The sequence below is a fragment of the Gnatocerus cornutus genome, chromosome 2 (assembly GCF_029298725.1).
Source record: "Gnatocerus cornutus isolate USDA-ARS CGAHR chromosome 2, icGnaCorn1.1, whole genome shotgun sequence".
NCBI classification, from domain to species: domain Eukaryota; kingdom Metazoa; phylum Arthropoda; class Insecta; order Coleoptera; family Tenebrionidae; genus Gnatocerus; species Gnatocerus cornutus.
In genome coordinates, this window is record NC_142234.1 from 12762394 (window position 1) to 12778682 (window position 16289).

At 30.3% G+C, this 16289-nt stretch overlaps 2 protein-coding genes across 3 annotated transcripts in view; one reads left to right on the plus strand and one right to left on the minus strand.

The window, feature by feature from the left end:
- Positions 1–5699, plus strand: part of Pect (phosphoethanolamine cytidylyltransferase) — a 29108-nt gene extending 23409 nt beyond the window's left edge. Inside the window, exons 1-4 of one of the 2 annotated variants that reach the window (XM_088050605.1) lie at positions 118–604; positions 2991–3308; positions 3361–4084; positions 4136–5699. In XM_088050605.1, the coding sequence (XP_087906731.1) occupies positions 543–604; positions 2991–3308; positions 3361–4084; positions 4136–4210 (1179 nt within the window). In that variant the 5' untranslated portion in view covers positions 118–542 and the 3' untranslated portion in view covers positions 4211–5699. Of the gene's footprint in view, positions 1–117; positions 605–2990; positions 3309–3360; positions 4085–4135 lie in introns of those variants that run through there. The other variant, XM_088050606.1, reaches the window with a different exon arrangement.
- A 1165-nt stretch (positions 5700–6864) lies between these two features.
- Positions 6865–13105, minus strand: LOC148179147 (uncharacterized). Its single transcript, XM_088050604.1, has 6 exons — positions 12789–13105; positions 9570–9597; positions 9264–9502; positions 9073–9209; positions 7594–7872; positions 6865–7466 (listed from the first exon to the last, which is right to left on the minus strand). The coding sequence occupies exons 1-6, from the start codon at positions 12852–12854 to the stop codon at positions 6881–6883; spliced, it is 1335 nt and encodes a 444-aa protein (XP_087906730.1). The 5' UTR covers positions 12855–13105; the 3' UTR covers positions 6865–6880.
- Between the last annotated feature and the right edge of the window lie 3184 nt (positions 13106–16289).

A 16289-nucleotide genomic window follows, 5' to 3' on the forward strand; every position in this document is an offset into this window, starting at 1 on the left:
ATTAAAAAAAAAGTTATTGCGACGACTGAACTTACTTTACATCAACCATTGATAAACCAAATATAAAATAACAAAAAATGGCGCCAAAGCAGTGCTTGGTAGATTCAAATCCCGATTATTTAGATAAACTGATAAGATAAAATTATTCATTGCAATGTAATAATGCTTCATACTTTCTAGGAATACTCAGGTGAAGTTATGTAGAAAATTTCCGGAACTGTGAAACAACGAAAATCGATAATTTGGATTGTGCAACTTTGGTGGGGATGCGAGAGACGTGGCTTGCTGGCCGTGGTGTGGTGTGATAAATTCTAAAGGGCGCTCATGCGTTCTACGCTTGTTTTTGGTTTTGGTGTCACTTGAACTCATTAAACATTTTCATTCACGATTGTGATACGATGTAAAGAACATTATCAATACAAACCAAAATAACTATAGGAAGTCAGTCTAACATTGTGATGTGGGTGAATGAATTCGTGATATTTTCCTGTGCTTAATAAAAATAACTTTGTTTATCGTGTTGGATTTTAATTTATAACAATATGCCTGAAAGTAAACTGCAAAACGGCCGAACGAAGGCAATTCGTGTGTGGTGTGATGGATGGTAAGACGTCAAATATTTGTTGTTAAACTTAACCTAAAAATCATGAACTGTCATCCGCGGAGAAAAAAAGATGATTTCGGGTTGAAAAAATGGGAAAAGACGCATTTAAAGCACAGAGGAGGATTTCTAACTTTGACTTTAAGATGAGGCAATAGATTTTGATGCATGACAATGTTGAAAATGTCCTCGTTTTTATTGGTGTTGTTGAGCGGTTTTTTCCATTTTTCTCATATTTTTCCATTACAAATCTATTATAAACAATTTATTAATCGTAATTGCCAACAATTTCATTTTCTGAACTTCCAATCTAGTTAGTAATAAAAAAAAGAGGAGCGCGTGTCTAATACAGTATACAGTAGAAGTGGGTTATAACGATAGCTATCGAAGGGACGTATCGCTAAAATCGAGTTGACTTTTTATTTTTTATCTAAGAATGTATTTAGTAAAACGCGAGTTAAAACTTGTATTGTAATTTTTCTTTGATGACTCACATAAACAGCAAGTGCAAAATTGGGTGTTGCGATGTTCTCATTGAAATAAAAAAGTAATGAAAAAACTGAATTGTTTATACTATAAATCTTAATTCATAATTCTGCTGTCATTTTTTTAATATGCTCCACTTTTCTTAATCACAAATACATTACAATGTTCTCACAGATAAAAATTTTCAGAAACGATTTTACAATTTTACTTTATTGGATCGTTCTACTTCAAAACAATATATTAGTATCGCAAGTTTACTTAAGATTAATGGATTTCGAAAAATAAAATTGCATAAATAGTCACTTTGTGTATGTAGCAAAATACAAAAAATCGTCGGCTTAAGTTGCATTTTGGATTCTTTTTTACGTAGGTCGGGAAATTTTTGTTTTTACATAATTATTTGTCGTCAATTCTGGGACTTAAAAATTTCGGAAATAAAAATAAAATGATTCTTAATTGTGAAATACTAACACATAAAGGGAACCCAACGATATATGTACCTTTTGTTTTCTTATTTATAAAAGTAAAACGCATTTTGTTTTGAACAGTATTTTCTTATTAAGGCTTTATATCTAGAAATAATATGTAAATATACGTGGCTTCGTGTTTGAGCATAAAACATCGTTAAAGGTAATAGGTTTGTCATGTTTGTCGGGGCAGAAAAACGTGTTATAAAAAGTTTTTTTTAATTATTATTTTTAAGCGTAATTCAACTATTTATATCAATTTTTATACTAGTTATGCAAGATGCTGTTTATCTATTTTTTTTAAGTCAGGTTTTATTTATTGACAAAAACAACGCGTAAATTGTTCAGTTTGCCCTTATCAGTTCTGTGGCTAGTAAATATCAATTTTAATTTACGCATACTACAGATAAGATTCTTTCTGTTTTAATAGTCCTATCTTCAATTAAGTTAGGAGGAATGCCTCCCATTTTATGCGTCTCAGTTTACTGTCTACTTTTATAGGGTATCTTTACCATAATGGAAAATTTCATCAAACTTAATAATTGCGTAAGTCATTCTGATTACGTGTACACCTACATATTTTTAAGATAATTGATTTGGTATTGTAAGATAGTAAATGCTTCAAATTAGCTCATAAAATGAAATCAAATTATCAGTTGAATTGCTGAATTGTATACATATGACCGTGACTTTTAAAGAATCCTCAATTTTTAACATAGTAAATTATAGATTATCCGACCTTATAAACTTCAACCTTGTGGAAATATCAATATTTGAGGGAACGATAACTATACCAACTTTTACTTAAAAGAAAAACAAAAATTATTATCGATATTTTCATACTGCTGACTGATGATAAATTTGATATTGCAGATGTGGCGTTTATACCTTATCATTAAAAGGAAGCAATTTTTAATTGAAGTTTAATGATAATAATTGACCTAAAACCCGACATTGTTGCATTTTACTGATTGGATTTAACACTAATTTTTGCTTTTAAAGTCTTAAATAAATTGAGGATGCTGTGGTTTAAAAGCTTTTAAAGGATTTTTTAAGTCAATAAATTTGATGGGATTTGTAATGCACGTGCCATATTTTATTGGATTAATGGGTATAGATTTCATTTGATAAAATCAATGTTTCAACAACAACTAACCTCATCTGACTTTACCTTAGAAAGACACTGATGGGATCATTTAGATGGTCATTTTTATTAGATTTTCTTGCTTACCTTCACATCTATTCGTATCTTTATAGTTAATTATACAATTAAATATTTCAATGATTTATTCGACCTTCATAGTAGATTCATGTTCATTCTTAAAATAGAAGAAGATGTAGGTAGCTCTTCAAATTGTAATTATAAATTATTGTTATTGAAGTTATAAAATATTGGAATGTTACTTCTATTTGTAAATCAAAAACTCGTTTTTCAGTTATGATATGGTCCATTTCGGTCACGCCAACTCTCTCAGACAAGCCAAAGCCTTGGGAGATTACCTCATAGTTGGCGTACACACCGATGAAGAAATAACCAAACATAAAGGCCCCCCTGTATTCAACCAAGAAGAACGCTACAAGATGGTCAGAGGAATAAAATGGGTCGATGAAGTCGTGGAAGGAGCCCCTTATGTCACCACTTTGGACACTTTAAACAAAAACGAGTGCGATTTCTGTTGTCACGGAGATGACATCACTATGACTGCCGATGGGGTGGACACCTATCATCTTGTGAAGAGCGCTGGAAGATATAGGTAAGACCTTTTAACATGAAACAAGACTCCATTTGATTTTTTTTATTTATAGAGAAGTACAACGCACTGCTGGAGTTTCAACAACTGATCTCGTTGGCCGCATGCTATTGCTGACCCGAAATCATTTCCGCCAAGGAGAGCGTGAATACGAAGTAGAAAAAGAACATTCTTCAACCATGGGCCAGGATTCGTTAGCGCGATCTCCGTGGACCGGCTGCTCGCAATTCTTACCCACCACTCAAAAGATAATTCAGTTTTCTGATGGAAAATTACCGAAACCGAGTGATAGAGTCATTTATGTAGCAGGAGCGTTTGATTTGTTCCATGTGGGACATCTGGATTTTCTGGAAAAAGCCAGAATGCACGGTGATTATGTAATAGTGGGACTACATACAGATCCTGTTGTAAATCGTTACAAGGGGTCTAATTACCCCATTATGAATTTACATGAACGTGTTTTAAGTGTATTGGCGTGTAAATACGTTTCTGAGGTTGTGATTGGGGCGCCTTACACAGTCACCAAAGATTTAATGGATCATTTTAATGTAGATATTGTTATACATGGGACCACACCTGTTATGAACGATGTGGATGGAAGAGATCCATTTGAATATCCGAAACACATCAAAAAATTCAAAACTGTTGATTCAGGAAATGATATGACAACGGAGAAAATCGTTGAGAGGATCATTAAAAACAGATTAGAGTTTGAAAGAAGGAATAAAAAGAAAGAAGAGAAGGAACTTGAATTGATAAAGTTTTTAGAGAAGGATAAGGTAACGGGTGATGTTATAAATAGTAATTGTTGAAATTGTTGTTTTTTGTAGTTCATCACAAGCGTGGAAAAAATAATCAAGGGAGAACAAGGTAACAAAAAATTGTTGAAGAAGAGTAAGTTATAAGTTGTTTTGTATTGGTCCCACTTGGTTATTTTTTTCCAACCGTACAAATATTATAGAGTTTAGGTTTTATATCACTCTTGCTTACCTAGTCAGTGTCGTACCAAATATTTTTATTTTATCATGCTTTGGGCATTAGCGGAGCGCATTTGTAAAATCCACCGATTAGTTTTAGATTTTTTATGTTTGAATACTAATAGTGATAACAGGACGAAAATTGAAATGGCCCGTAATTAATTTTATCGAATGGTGATAAAAACGGCGAACAAACTATCTGTTAAATAACTAAATATTATTAAAAACTTAATTTTTATTGAACTTTGTCTGAGTTTTCTAAGGTTATCTTATTTAAATGTTACAGTTTTTAATGTCTGAATGGAATAATACTCAGAAACTTCGGAATATTGAAGTTGAATATAAAATTAGTTACAAAATCGCTGACCTATAAAAATTCTGAATAAGTTATATTTAGAACGATATATTTTAATGCGTATTTTTTATTGCAAGACAAATAAATGATACTCATTAGATTTTATGTCCAAAGACGAAGAACCAATAAACTTAATTATTAAGGAACCCCTAAATACTTATGGCCAGTAATATATTTTTTAATCGTTTAATCGTCGCTCACATTTATTATTATACATGTATTCGACGATTACAATTTTTTTATTATGTAATAATAATCGATTTATAACGCAGTAAAATTTAAATCAAATATTTAATGGAATATTGATTGATATAAGATAATATTATAAACCGTCGACTACAGGAAATTATATAAATTATAAGCATTTTTTTAGTTTTAACAATGTTCATAACATTTCAAGCTGTTCTTAGGTATTCTATAGAATATATCTTATAAGCAGTCCCGTAGCGCATTATTTTATAAAATATTGTTTTTTATCTTCTCAATATTTTGAAAATTGTATTTACAGTGTCAGTAGGTGTTATTATTGTAAGCTAGTTTTTCGCTTAAGCACTATTTTGCAATTCTATTTGATATTGCGCTTGCTAAAATAATTTATGCTAAATAACCAAATACTGTAAATGTGTATATCAGAAATTGGTTTTACATGCAGACATATCTTTTGGCTGAATTAGTTGTATGTATTATATTTCACATGTTGTGTAAAATATATGTGTTTTATTGGCAATACAATAATTCTAATCAATTGGAATTGAGTGATAATATATTTGTATAAAGCTTTAAATGTTACTGCGTAATGTGTCTTCAAACTCAATTGTTTGGCGAATTGCTGTGAATCTTTCATAATATGCTTAGGTATGTAGGGAATTATTTATTCTGTTGTAAATTCAATTATAATCTATATAAACTATTGTTCTGAACAACGCTTTTTATTATAAAATTCTGAGATATTCTCGGAAAAAGTAGCTTATGTATGTAGATCAGAATGTTGGCGGGGTTGGACACCACACATTCCAAGAAAATAAACTAATAAAGGCTGAAGTGAAGATGGTGATAATAATATTTCAACTATTTTGATTTAGGCCCCTGTGTTTTATTTTGCGTAGTGCGCTTTAAATATAACCATGTTATATGTACTAAGAGTATAATTTATTATCGAAAAAATCGTGTACAAATTAACTAAATCATACAGTCTGAATTATCAAAGTTCATTACCATTATCCCATTTGTGCTTTATCTAATTAATTCTTATGAGAGATTTATGCTAGTGTCATCTTTAATCAATAATGACCTTCTAATTTAAAGGTTTTTTAAACAACATTTAAGAAAATTTCTTCAACTGAAAGCGTTGCACGAAGCAATTTTATTAAATGTAGCATTAAAATTTAATTAACTGTTAATTACCATTACCCCCGACGATTTTGTGCTATAAAGCATGAAATGATATTATATTTTCATGTTTAGCAACAGATATCTAGTTGTATGATATAAATTTGCTTTACAAATTCTATTAATAATCTGATAATTTATTATTATTATTAGCTACTCGAGTACTTATCTAGTCCAGTATGAAATAGTTTTCATAATGATCTGTCTATTGCATAGGTAAATTTTTATTTAGTCTAAGTTGAATTACCTATCTAAAAATGCACAAGAAAACTAATAACATTAATAAGTTTATAAATAATTACCACTCCCAATAGTTAATACATATTTCAGGTAATGAATGTTGATAATTTTCTTGTATTCATTAAAACTTAATTATATTGTAACAAAAAGTATTACTTCTATTTAGCTTATAAATCAAAATATAATTTAATTGTGCAATAAAAAAAATCTATATAGCATTCAGTAAATACGTAAATATAACTAAATAACAAATAAAATAAATAAATAAATAAATAAATAAATATTTAAATATGTTTAATGAAATCAGAGGTAGATTATCATAAAACGAAATGATAAAATTAATGAGAGATGAGTCACATCATTTTATGTTTTTGCTTTTTTAAAAACAAAAAATAATCCAATCATGTTGATGTAATTTTCTGAAAAAAATAAGATCAAGAAGATAAAATGAGTTACAGATGTCAGTCTTCTAATATACTTAATTGATTGTTTGATTTTAATTCGAGTATTTAGTGGCTGTGATCGGATACATAGGAAAGATGAAAGATAGGAACTTACTTTCTACATTTTTGGTACACAAAAAAGTATGTACAAGCACTAAATTTCTTAAAAATTTATTGTGTTGTTGCTCTTCCCGTATATCCAGATTCCGAATAATGCCTACTTTCCCGTACTAATTGATCAATATTTTTACTAGTATTAGCTGTACCTAAAAGAGCCGCATGTAATCGCGACGCCAACCAACACATAATAAAAGCAGACAAAAACAACAAACATCCTAAAATTGCAGCTACTACTAAAAATGTACTACATGAGCTTTCCATAGCAGCGGTACGATGATAGAATTCTCCTGGCATTAACACTGTGTACTCTAAATTCTCTTTAATTTTTGTATACTGCGTCGTGTTATTATACTTCAGAGATGCAGATGGTGTTTCGGAAGCTTCAACAATTTCTATTGATTCGACGTCACGACGCTTTCTTCCATGTCCTGATGGTTCAAACAAGTCTAAGCAGAAATCAGGTTGACAATCCGCAGCATCCATACAGGCTTTAATTTGAGAATGGATCCATAAAGTAGAGCGTTCTTTCATGGTGCTGAGCAGGAAAGCTTCGAAGTCTAAAAAAACTTCATTGTGTCGTTCACGGTATCGGGCTGGTTGATGAGGAATTATAGATGCAAAATCGCGGTTTCGACATCTGAAAAATCATTACCTTACTCTATCAAACTTTTTTGCAATTTCACTGCTTTCACTATGTTAATTTAAAAAAAATCATATCACGAAATTAGTATTTATGTTTTAATAAATAATAAAGATATACGAACCCATCTTTAACAAGTGCGACACTACCAATCGTATGCGGGTCATCAGGGTCAGGGCTGACAGTGACCTCCATTAACTTGACATACTTCCAGGCAGATTCTGGACTAATGCGGGCTCTGAGTTGCAATTTTGTCCCAATAGGCACCGCTTGATCAACTGGGAGTTCGTTGCTGCTCATGTTGCTAATTCTGGCAGCTGGAGCTTCTTTGTAAAGAGCGACTTCATATTCTAAACGACCGGGAGTTTCTTCGACGACTCCTGATACTCTTGCTCCATGAGGGCTTAAAAAAACTTTTAATAGGGTGTTATCTCTTACTGTCATGATTTTTTGTTTCCTTAGAGTCGTGTTCGACCTTCTCTTCTAAGCAGGATTTGTATTAACAATTTTTTAGAATGAGAACGTAGATTTTGCTGTAGATATACTAGTTCAATGGAAACAAGTTAACAAGTATCAAGTTTAAATTCCTTTTGAACACAGATCTCAAGCAAATGTACCTACAGACCTAAATACTTGACGCATTTTATTATTAAGTAAATTCAATTATCTATTTATTTATGCTCGAGTCAGTTTCAAACACAGAACTAGTAAATTATTGAAAAAATGAAATTCAATCAAAAGTAAAAATTAAACCGGTTTATGCGTTCAGTAACAGTTTTATGGTTCTGTGAATATAAGTAAATGGATAATTTACCTGATACGTTTTAGATCTATCAATCTAAATATAGTCTAGAATTTAAGAATTTGTCAAAAATATTTTAAGGTTTGAAATTTTGGAATCTAAGGAAATTAAAAAAATTAAGTAACCTAACTTTTTTTTTCATTTTAAAGCTTTTAACTTTTTTAGTTAACTACGTGATATAAATTGGCAAAAAAAATTTTCTCGATTAACCTCTCTTCAAAGCATTTTCTTAATTGTCAAGTGAACATTTAACGTTCAAGAACTAAAAATTAGATATGACTTCAAACATTCTTCAAAAATCGATTTATTTATTACTGTAACAATTTTTGGTCCATTGAATAAATAGGTTTCTTTATTTACATTCTTTTATTATAGCCGAATATTGTTTGGGGATTTAGACGGATCAACTTGAAATTTAACAAACAATAAAAAAACTCAATCATCTTTTCATAATTCTTAAGAATTTAACCACATTTACAATTTTTTATTAGAAGTATTATTAAATGTAAACAGTTCTTTTGTGAACGTCAATTTATAACCACGAGTTTGATCAAAAAAGTAATAGGAATAAACTAGAATTTAAACCATGAAGAACGAACCGGGACTGCGGTGTCATTTTTTATAAAGAATATCCATTCATAAAACGGATTATTTTAGGTATTTTATTTTACTTTTGATATATTTGACATGTGCATTCTCAAGCATAGTCTTGTTATTTAAAATCTTCTTTGCCGAACAATAAACTTTCGTTTCACATCACCGAAAAAGATAACAATAACAAAATTGCTCAGCTATACTTACAAACTACCAGCAAAACCAGCTGCCTTGTTTTCAATAACTGTCGGTTCCGGTGGTTTGCACATAATGATCAATTCTTGATCTGACTGCATTACTACTCCAGGAAACTGCGGAAACCATACCCTCACATGAACGAATCCCTGTTTAAGTCACATTTTAAAAAAGTGGAATTTAATTGGTTGATTCGAACTTACATTACGTTTTAAAACTCCACATCTACTAAAATCCGTAATTTTTAAATTGTACTTTAATCCAGTCGGATCTGATGGATCCGGTTTGATTTGGCACAGATGGTCTTTTTCCGGGTCAACTCCTCGGTCGTCCGCAAATAGAGGATTTCCTTTGAACCCATCAGGTTTCCGTAATTTTGCTAGTATTGAATCTCGACTACCTATGCTATTTCCATTCGCAAATGTGCATTGGATTTCTGTCACTGTAGTGTACAAACAGAGAAATAAAAAAAAAATTATTAAGATCAATAGACATTTTTCTATTCATACCTTCATAATCCTGGGATGATATGTAGGCCTGAAACAAATTGAAAAATTATATTTATTTTAAGAATAATAAAATATTGTCTAGATACATATTAAAAGGGGGTATACCTAATATTTTTACGATGTCACAATTATTTAAATTTGTTTTTATATCGCACAGGTATTTTTTTCCTTAATTTCGTTGCAAAGTTTTCTGCAAACATTTTTTCTTCTATGTGCTCTTGATTGGTCATATTATTGTAAATATTATAAACTAAACTTTGAGCAACACACAAATTTCAGATTTTGACAAAGAATTTTTAATGCGAGCGTTCTGGGCCATTGTATTTTCATTTTTAGGACAAATAAAAAAAATATTCAAATTTAATTTCTGGTACACTATCGCATCATTTTATAGACATCTTGGTATAAAAAAGTTAAAGTGTTGTGTAATTTATGTACAGGTGTGTTCTTTCAAAAACGAACAACTGCCTAGCTTATTTATATTCTGAATTTAATGAACCAAAAAGTGGTAGAAATAATTGGACAATTATATTAGTAAATTGAATCTAATTTGCTTTTTTACGTTTACATCGCTTTCTTAGATATTACAAAAAAAGAAGAAAGTAATAAAATACCATAATATTTAACATAAACTGTAATAATAAATAGAAGTACAATTTTATTATTTAGTTTTTTTAGGTATTGCTTGGATTAAATTGATTAAATTTTTCAGAAATGTAGCCACAAATACAAATAAATAATAATCTGCATATTTAGGTAAATGCTAAATTTATACATAGTAAGAGAATAAAATGTTTGATATTCTAAAAGATAAATTTGTAGGAGTAATAATTTGTAATTTAAATATTAAAATCTTCATAGAAAGTTTTTTACAATGCATATCCGATTATTTTTATAATCATTATAATTATGTAGCTTTTACTGATTAGAATTATGCTGGTATTACAAATTCCAAAGCTTTAATCTTATGTACACACACAATTTTTTTGATTAGCACGTATATCCCTTTATTTGAAATAATTTAGCACCATTCTTCTCGGAAAACAAACTTTAGATACGTTTTTAGTATTAATTTTAAGTCTGCTTGCGATATTTTTTCTTTCCTTTGCTATAAATTACTTTTTCTCTGTTTTACACTTAATACTGCATTTCCCATTAGATTCTAGGGTTAACGGAGCGAAATACCTTGTTTACATCTTAATTGGGGCTCTCTAATGCAGAATGAGAGTAAAACATTTAAATAACTTTTTCTTGAGAATTGCAATTTATGTCAAAGCTCAGTTGTGGCCACTACATTGCGACGGTCATCTGCGATATGTAAGAAAACCGTCCAAACTTTTAAATTAAAAAAATTAAAACCATTGTGATGGTTATGGTGGGTAACCACACAGTTAAACTAAAAATTCTTTATAAGTGTCATATAAGCATAGAATATAACCATAGAAAATGGATTATACAAGAAGAACATTTTAACACCCATAAAAATTTCATTGCGACTGAAGCGATTTTGCTCTTCAATAACTAACATACTTATTTCGTTCGTTTCTTTAGAGAGCTTTTAAAACCTGGCATTCCTTTATAAGCAATAAAAAACTAAATAAGTTAATTCTATGTCAACGCGTGCTTTCTCACAGAACAAACGATATTAACCTCTTGATGGTCATTTGTTCGAAGTAGGATTTAGTTTATTCGTTTTAAAATGAGTATGATCCTGATTTTTAGTGTGTTTGTAAACATCTCCTCATTTATTGACATAGATAAAAATTTCTGAAATCATTTTGTATGAACTAAAATAAACTTTGAATGCATCCAATTGAAATCAGTTTATTTTTTCATTTTACGCTTTAATTGTAACAGTAGATATAAGTTTACTGTTAACAGGTTACTGATCCTGATCAATAAAAACTGAATTACTGGACGAGCAGATTTACAACCATTATTGTAAATTATGGATATTTCTTGCTCTTTAAACACGTACATGTACATCTGTTATAGGGATCACGAAGTCTATGAAGTTACGTTAATTTAAAATCATTACTCTTTATTCCATACAATCTAATAAGAAATATTCCTTGAAAATAATTTGCGATAAAAGTGAATATATGAATAAGTTACTTCCGTGCTGAGCGGTTAATAGATTAAAATGAAAGTATTCTTCATCTAAGGAATTACTGGCGGTGTAGCCAATTTGTGAACAATATTAATAATATTAATAATAGGCAAACAGATGCAAACTTTACAAAGAGGATATGAAATTAAGACTGAAGTTGTAACTATAATGTTTTAATTATAATTTTACAAAAGGATATCTGCTTTATGAGGTCGACTCAATGCAGCTTTTTTCGTTATATCTAAAAATTACTTTCTCCAAAATCTGTTGATTTAAGTCATTTTGTTGTATTATTACTATAAGGGAGCTAATATTCATAATAATAATTATTAAAGTACACATGATTAAAAAATTATCACTTGTTCTCCTTTAAAACAATGTTAACTGTATGATACATTACAACTTATAATAAGGCCATAATATGCATTAGCATTTAAATATAATTGAAATAATTTCCTCAGCGAGAAAAACGGTGAAAACTGTGCTTTGATTCTATTTCCACAAATCACTTCTGTTCTAGAGAACGTAAGCAGGTATTTTAACGAAGAAAAGATTGTTTCTATTAATTTATTAGGTACTTATAGAATTCGAAATTTTCATTGGATTTGTTTTATCAGTGGTTCTAAAAAGTTTTTGTAAATAACATATTTTAATTTTTTAAATTAAAACGTTCAAAAATTGTAGTCGTAGTTTAAATACACCAATGTTCACTTTCACGAACAACTTTTAAAACGACAAATAAAAATATGGGCTAGATAGAGCAACAATTCAAAAATGATAAAAAAAGTGACGATTGATGTAAATCGCTTGGCATCTATTTGTCTAAGAATTTTACATCAATTTACGAAAACATTGTATTTATTAGAAAGTTCTCTCAAGCGTTGAACATCGTCAACTAGCCGTTTAATAAATCTGCCTTTAAAAGGACATCTCGGATTGTTTTTTCCTTTAAAACAGTAGAAAACACTTTTACATTCCACATTTTTATAACAACCACTATCTAAATAGGATTCTATAATATTTTAATTAGAAAATACCCAATATTTGACTACGACTCTTATTATGTACAGCGGAAAAAAAACAATACGTAATTATTGGCAATAACTTACAATTTGAATTAAAAGCACAATGAAATAAAAAATCCTTGTCGGAAAAACTCTTTCAGTCAATAGCATTTTTTCACTACACTAGTGTCAACACCCACCAAATGAACAATGAACAATCAACACATAAATTTAAATGTTGCGCTTTTATTAGTTGCGTGTCGAAGATTGATATTGCTTTTAATCGCTTTAAGAAGTAAAGCCGCGATGCTGAATATATTAACCGGCAACCTGTTGAAAGACATGCAATAACTGAGACGAACAGTAGTTCTGCGTGTTTGCTGCAGGTCTGTTCCGCCCCGCTACGCTACAAGAACCAAGTCTTCAGTACTGTTACGTACTCTACCGTACAGTTCGTCCGTTTGTTCGTGAAGGTCCAGTTACGCCCTCTTCGTCAAAACTTTTTCTTTGTCAGAATTTTTGGGCAATGTCAACTAAAACTAGCTAAAGCAAAAGCAAATGAAAAATGTGAAAAAATTATTTAGGAGAAACAGCGGTCATGAGTCTTCAGAATTGTTGGGTACTTTAAATGATGACAATAATCATTGCATAGGCCCATTTTTTTTAACTCTGATAATAATGTGAAACAATCATTTTATAATTGCACTCTTATTTTTGTTATAAAGCTCTTTGCACGGGTTAGATAAGGATAAGTTCAAGGAAATTCTTCGCTAAAATTTTTAATTTCACATTGTTTTATTAAAACAAAATTGTCTATTGTTACGACAAATAATTAGGTAGGTAAATCTGTTAAGACTAATACATAGTTCTAAAATTACAACTAAAGACTGCTTCCACCTAGTGCTTCAGTTAAATTGTGAGAATTACAAAACCGCTATGAAGTGCAAAAATTGTTTTGGGTTATTATGTCACTTGTTGCACAGACAAAACATTTTAAATTTGGTTGTTTTTGTAGTTGGAAAATTGAAGAAACAGTAGCAGCAAAACTAAATTTGGAGTATAAATGAAATTTCATCTAATCTTCTATTCAAGTTAATTTAATTGTTTTTTAACTTTAACTGTCTCCTTTAGTTTTGTCTTTATTCTAGTTCATTTATGCAATGTTTTTTAGGAACGAAATTAGTGAAATTAGGTTTTTCTGTTTTTATAAAATATCGAAAATTATTGCTTAAGGACTTTTAAAAGTGCATATTTAACAAGAAACTATTACAAACATTACACAGAAGGAATGTCTAGTCTAAATTAACATAATACTTTGTACGTAAAATGGACATGGTCCAAGAATCTGTATTCTGTTATTTTAACAAACTCCGTCCTTGTTGGTACTAATGTTGTAATTATGCATAATACCTACTGATGATAAAAGTACAGTTTTGCTACATCTTTCTTCGGGTTACTAGAACTTGCTGATGACTCAAGCTGCAAATGCAGTTTTTACGTCTGGTATTTCGTACCAAATCGACGTTATTAGTACTATCATTAGAAAGACATGAGAAATCGTCATAGTGTTCTAATTTCCTGGTTTTTAGGTGAAACATTTAAAAGGAATAGTTATTATCTGGCATCGAGGAATATAGTTCCCCTTAAGCAAAGAAAATGTTAGATCTAAAATCCTGATTTTGTAGAATAAACAGTCTCCGGATTTTTAACTCTACTTTACCATTCACTTCGAATTTTAGAACCTATTTCTATCTTTTTCCCTTTCTCTCAACAAACAAAAACGTGACCGCTTTATTTTTTATTACATAAATGGCAGAGCTAACAATGTGGAGATTGTCTGCACATCGTTGATGACATAATAAGCGTTAGCATAAGTAAATAAGATCTTAGATACCGTTCAGAAACGTACTTAGAACCTACATCAGAAGCACGAGCATTAAAAAAAGGAAAGGACTCGTTAAAGTCCATTTTAATTGCGGTGAATATGCACTACCCAATTAATTTACGTTCTAAATTAAGCCCGTATTTACGTGATTTTCTTACGACGATAAAGACTTTACTAATTATTTTTACAGTTACCTTATTAAATATAAAATATTTGTGTAGATGGCAAGATTTAAATTTACACAAATTGCGAAAATGATGTCGTTTAGGATGTACTCAAGGTAAGTTGTAATTTCTGATCTGATTTACTTCAATGGTTTTGTGTTCGATGCACTGTTTCTAACAGGTCTATTACTGATATAGGTGTACGAGTTTTGCCGTTAGCCGCAATTTTATAAGTACACAGCCATCAAAGTTTTACTGGCTCCATTAAACGGAGAAAATTGATTCAGTTACGATAATCAGCACAAAAAATGTTTAAAAAAAATGTGCAAAATAGTTACGACATGATTTCACTGCCAATTGATTTGCAGCGCACTTACAGGTTTACGGGGCGAGTCGGCACATCAATGGCAATAAATTTACATTGTCAATCCGAATCTCTCAGTCTCAAAAACTTTTAATCATTTCAATTTTTTATTCGATCATCTACTTATTTAATTACAGTTTCTGAGAAAATCTAATATAGGCTGAACCTGGAATTAAAATTAATTCAGAATTATATTTTAATGTCTATTTAAAGTCATTCCCTCTGATTAATTCAAATACCGATAGATCCATTCCCCATGTATCTATCTTATAAGGAGAGTTATAACTTGGATAAAATAATTACATAAAAGTTTACTGGATACATCAGAAGTCTTAATGATTTCCATTTTGGGGCAGAAATTTATTACGTACCTAGAAGAGGCTTATCGCGAAATTTAATTCCAGTAATATATGTTCGCTCTAGGACGGGGCGTCTTTTTCATAACTGTATAATAATTATTCATTACAGCAAGTCAAGTGACCGATTACTTTATTGCAATAATCATTAAAACAGAAAACAACACGAGCTGTTAGTGACCTAATCTTGAAGTAAATAAAGCGGAAAGTCAGGATATCAATGCACCAAACCAACATATTAGCGCATGATACCACACTTCTTTACTAATTGCATCCGCCCTGTCAATATCTCAAAAAACTAATGCTTATCTTATGTTAAGGATGTATTTGCATATTATTTTCACTAAACTAACCCACTTCCTTAATGCGGAAATATCCTAGATTGCAACAGCTCATTATGCAGTTCCCTCCTGATCTACAAAAGATGTCATACATAATCTTTCGATTTATTTTAGGTAGAAACATGGTGCATTCGAAAGACATTAACTGTACTTTTAAAACAATGACACATAATGTTCGATAAGAGAACTACGAAAAACAATGCAAATTTGGAAGGTATAAGTCGGAAAATTTACCAAGCATAAAATGACTTCCAAGCGGCCTACATGTCCATGTATTATTGAGAATACTTGAAATTAACTGTACACGGCGCCCAATTTTGTGACGGTAGCGTTAAATTAGTTAGAAAAAGACAAAAATGTCTGTTCCAATAACTGCCAAACTGTCGCAAGTGTTTCTTCATTATTCTTATTCAGAAAATTTTAAAATTAAACTAACGATTTGTACATAAAGTGGAACATATATTTATGGTCATTCTTAGAGATTTCTTTGTTTGTA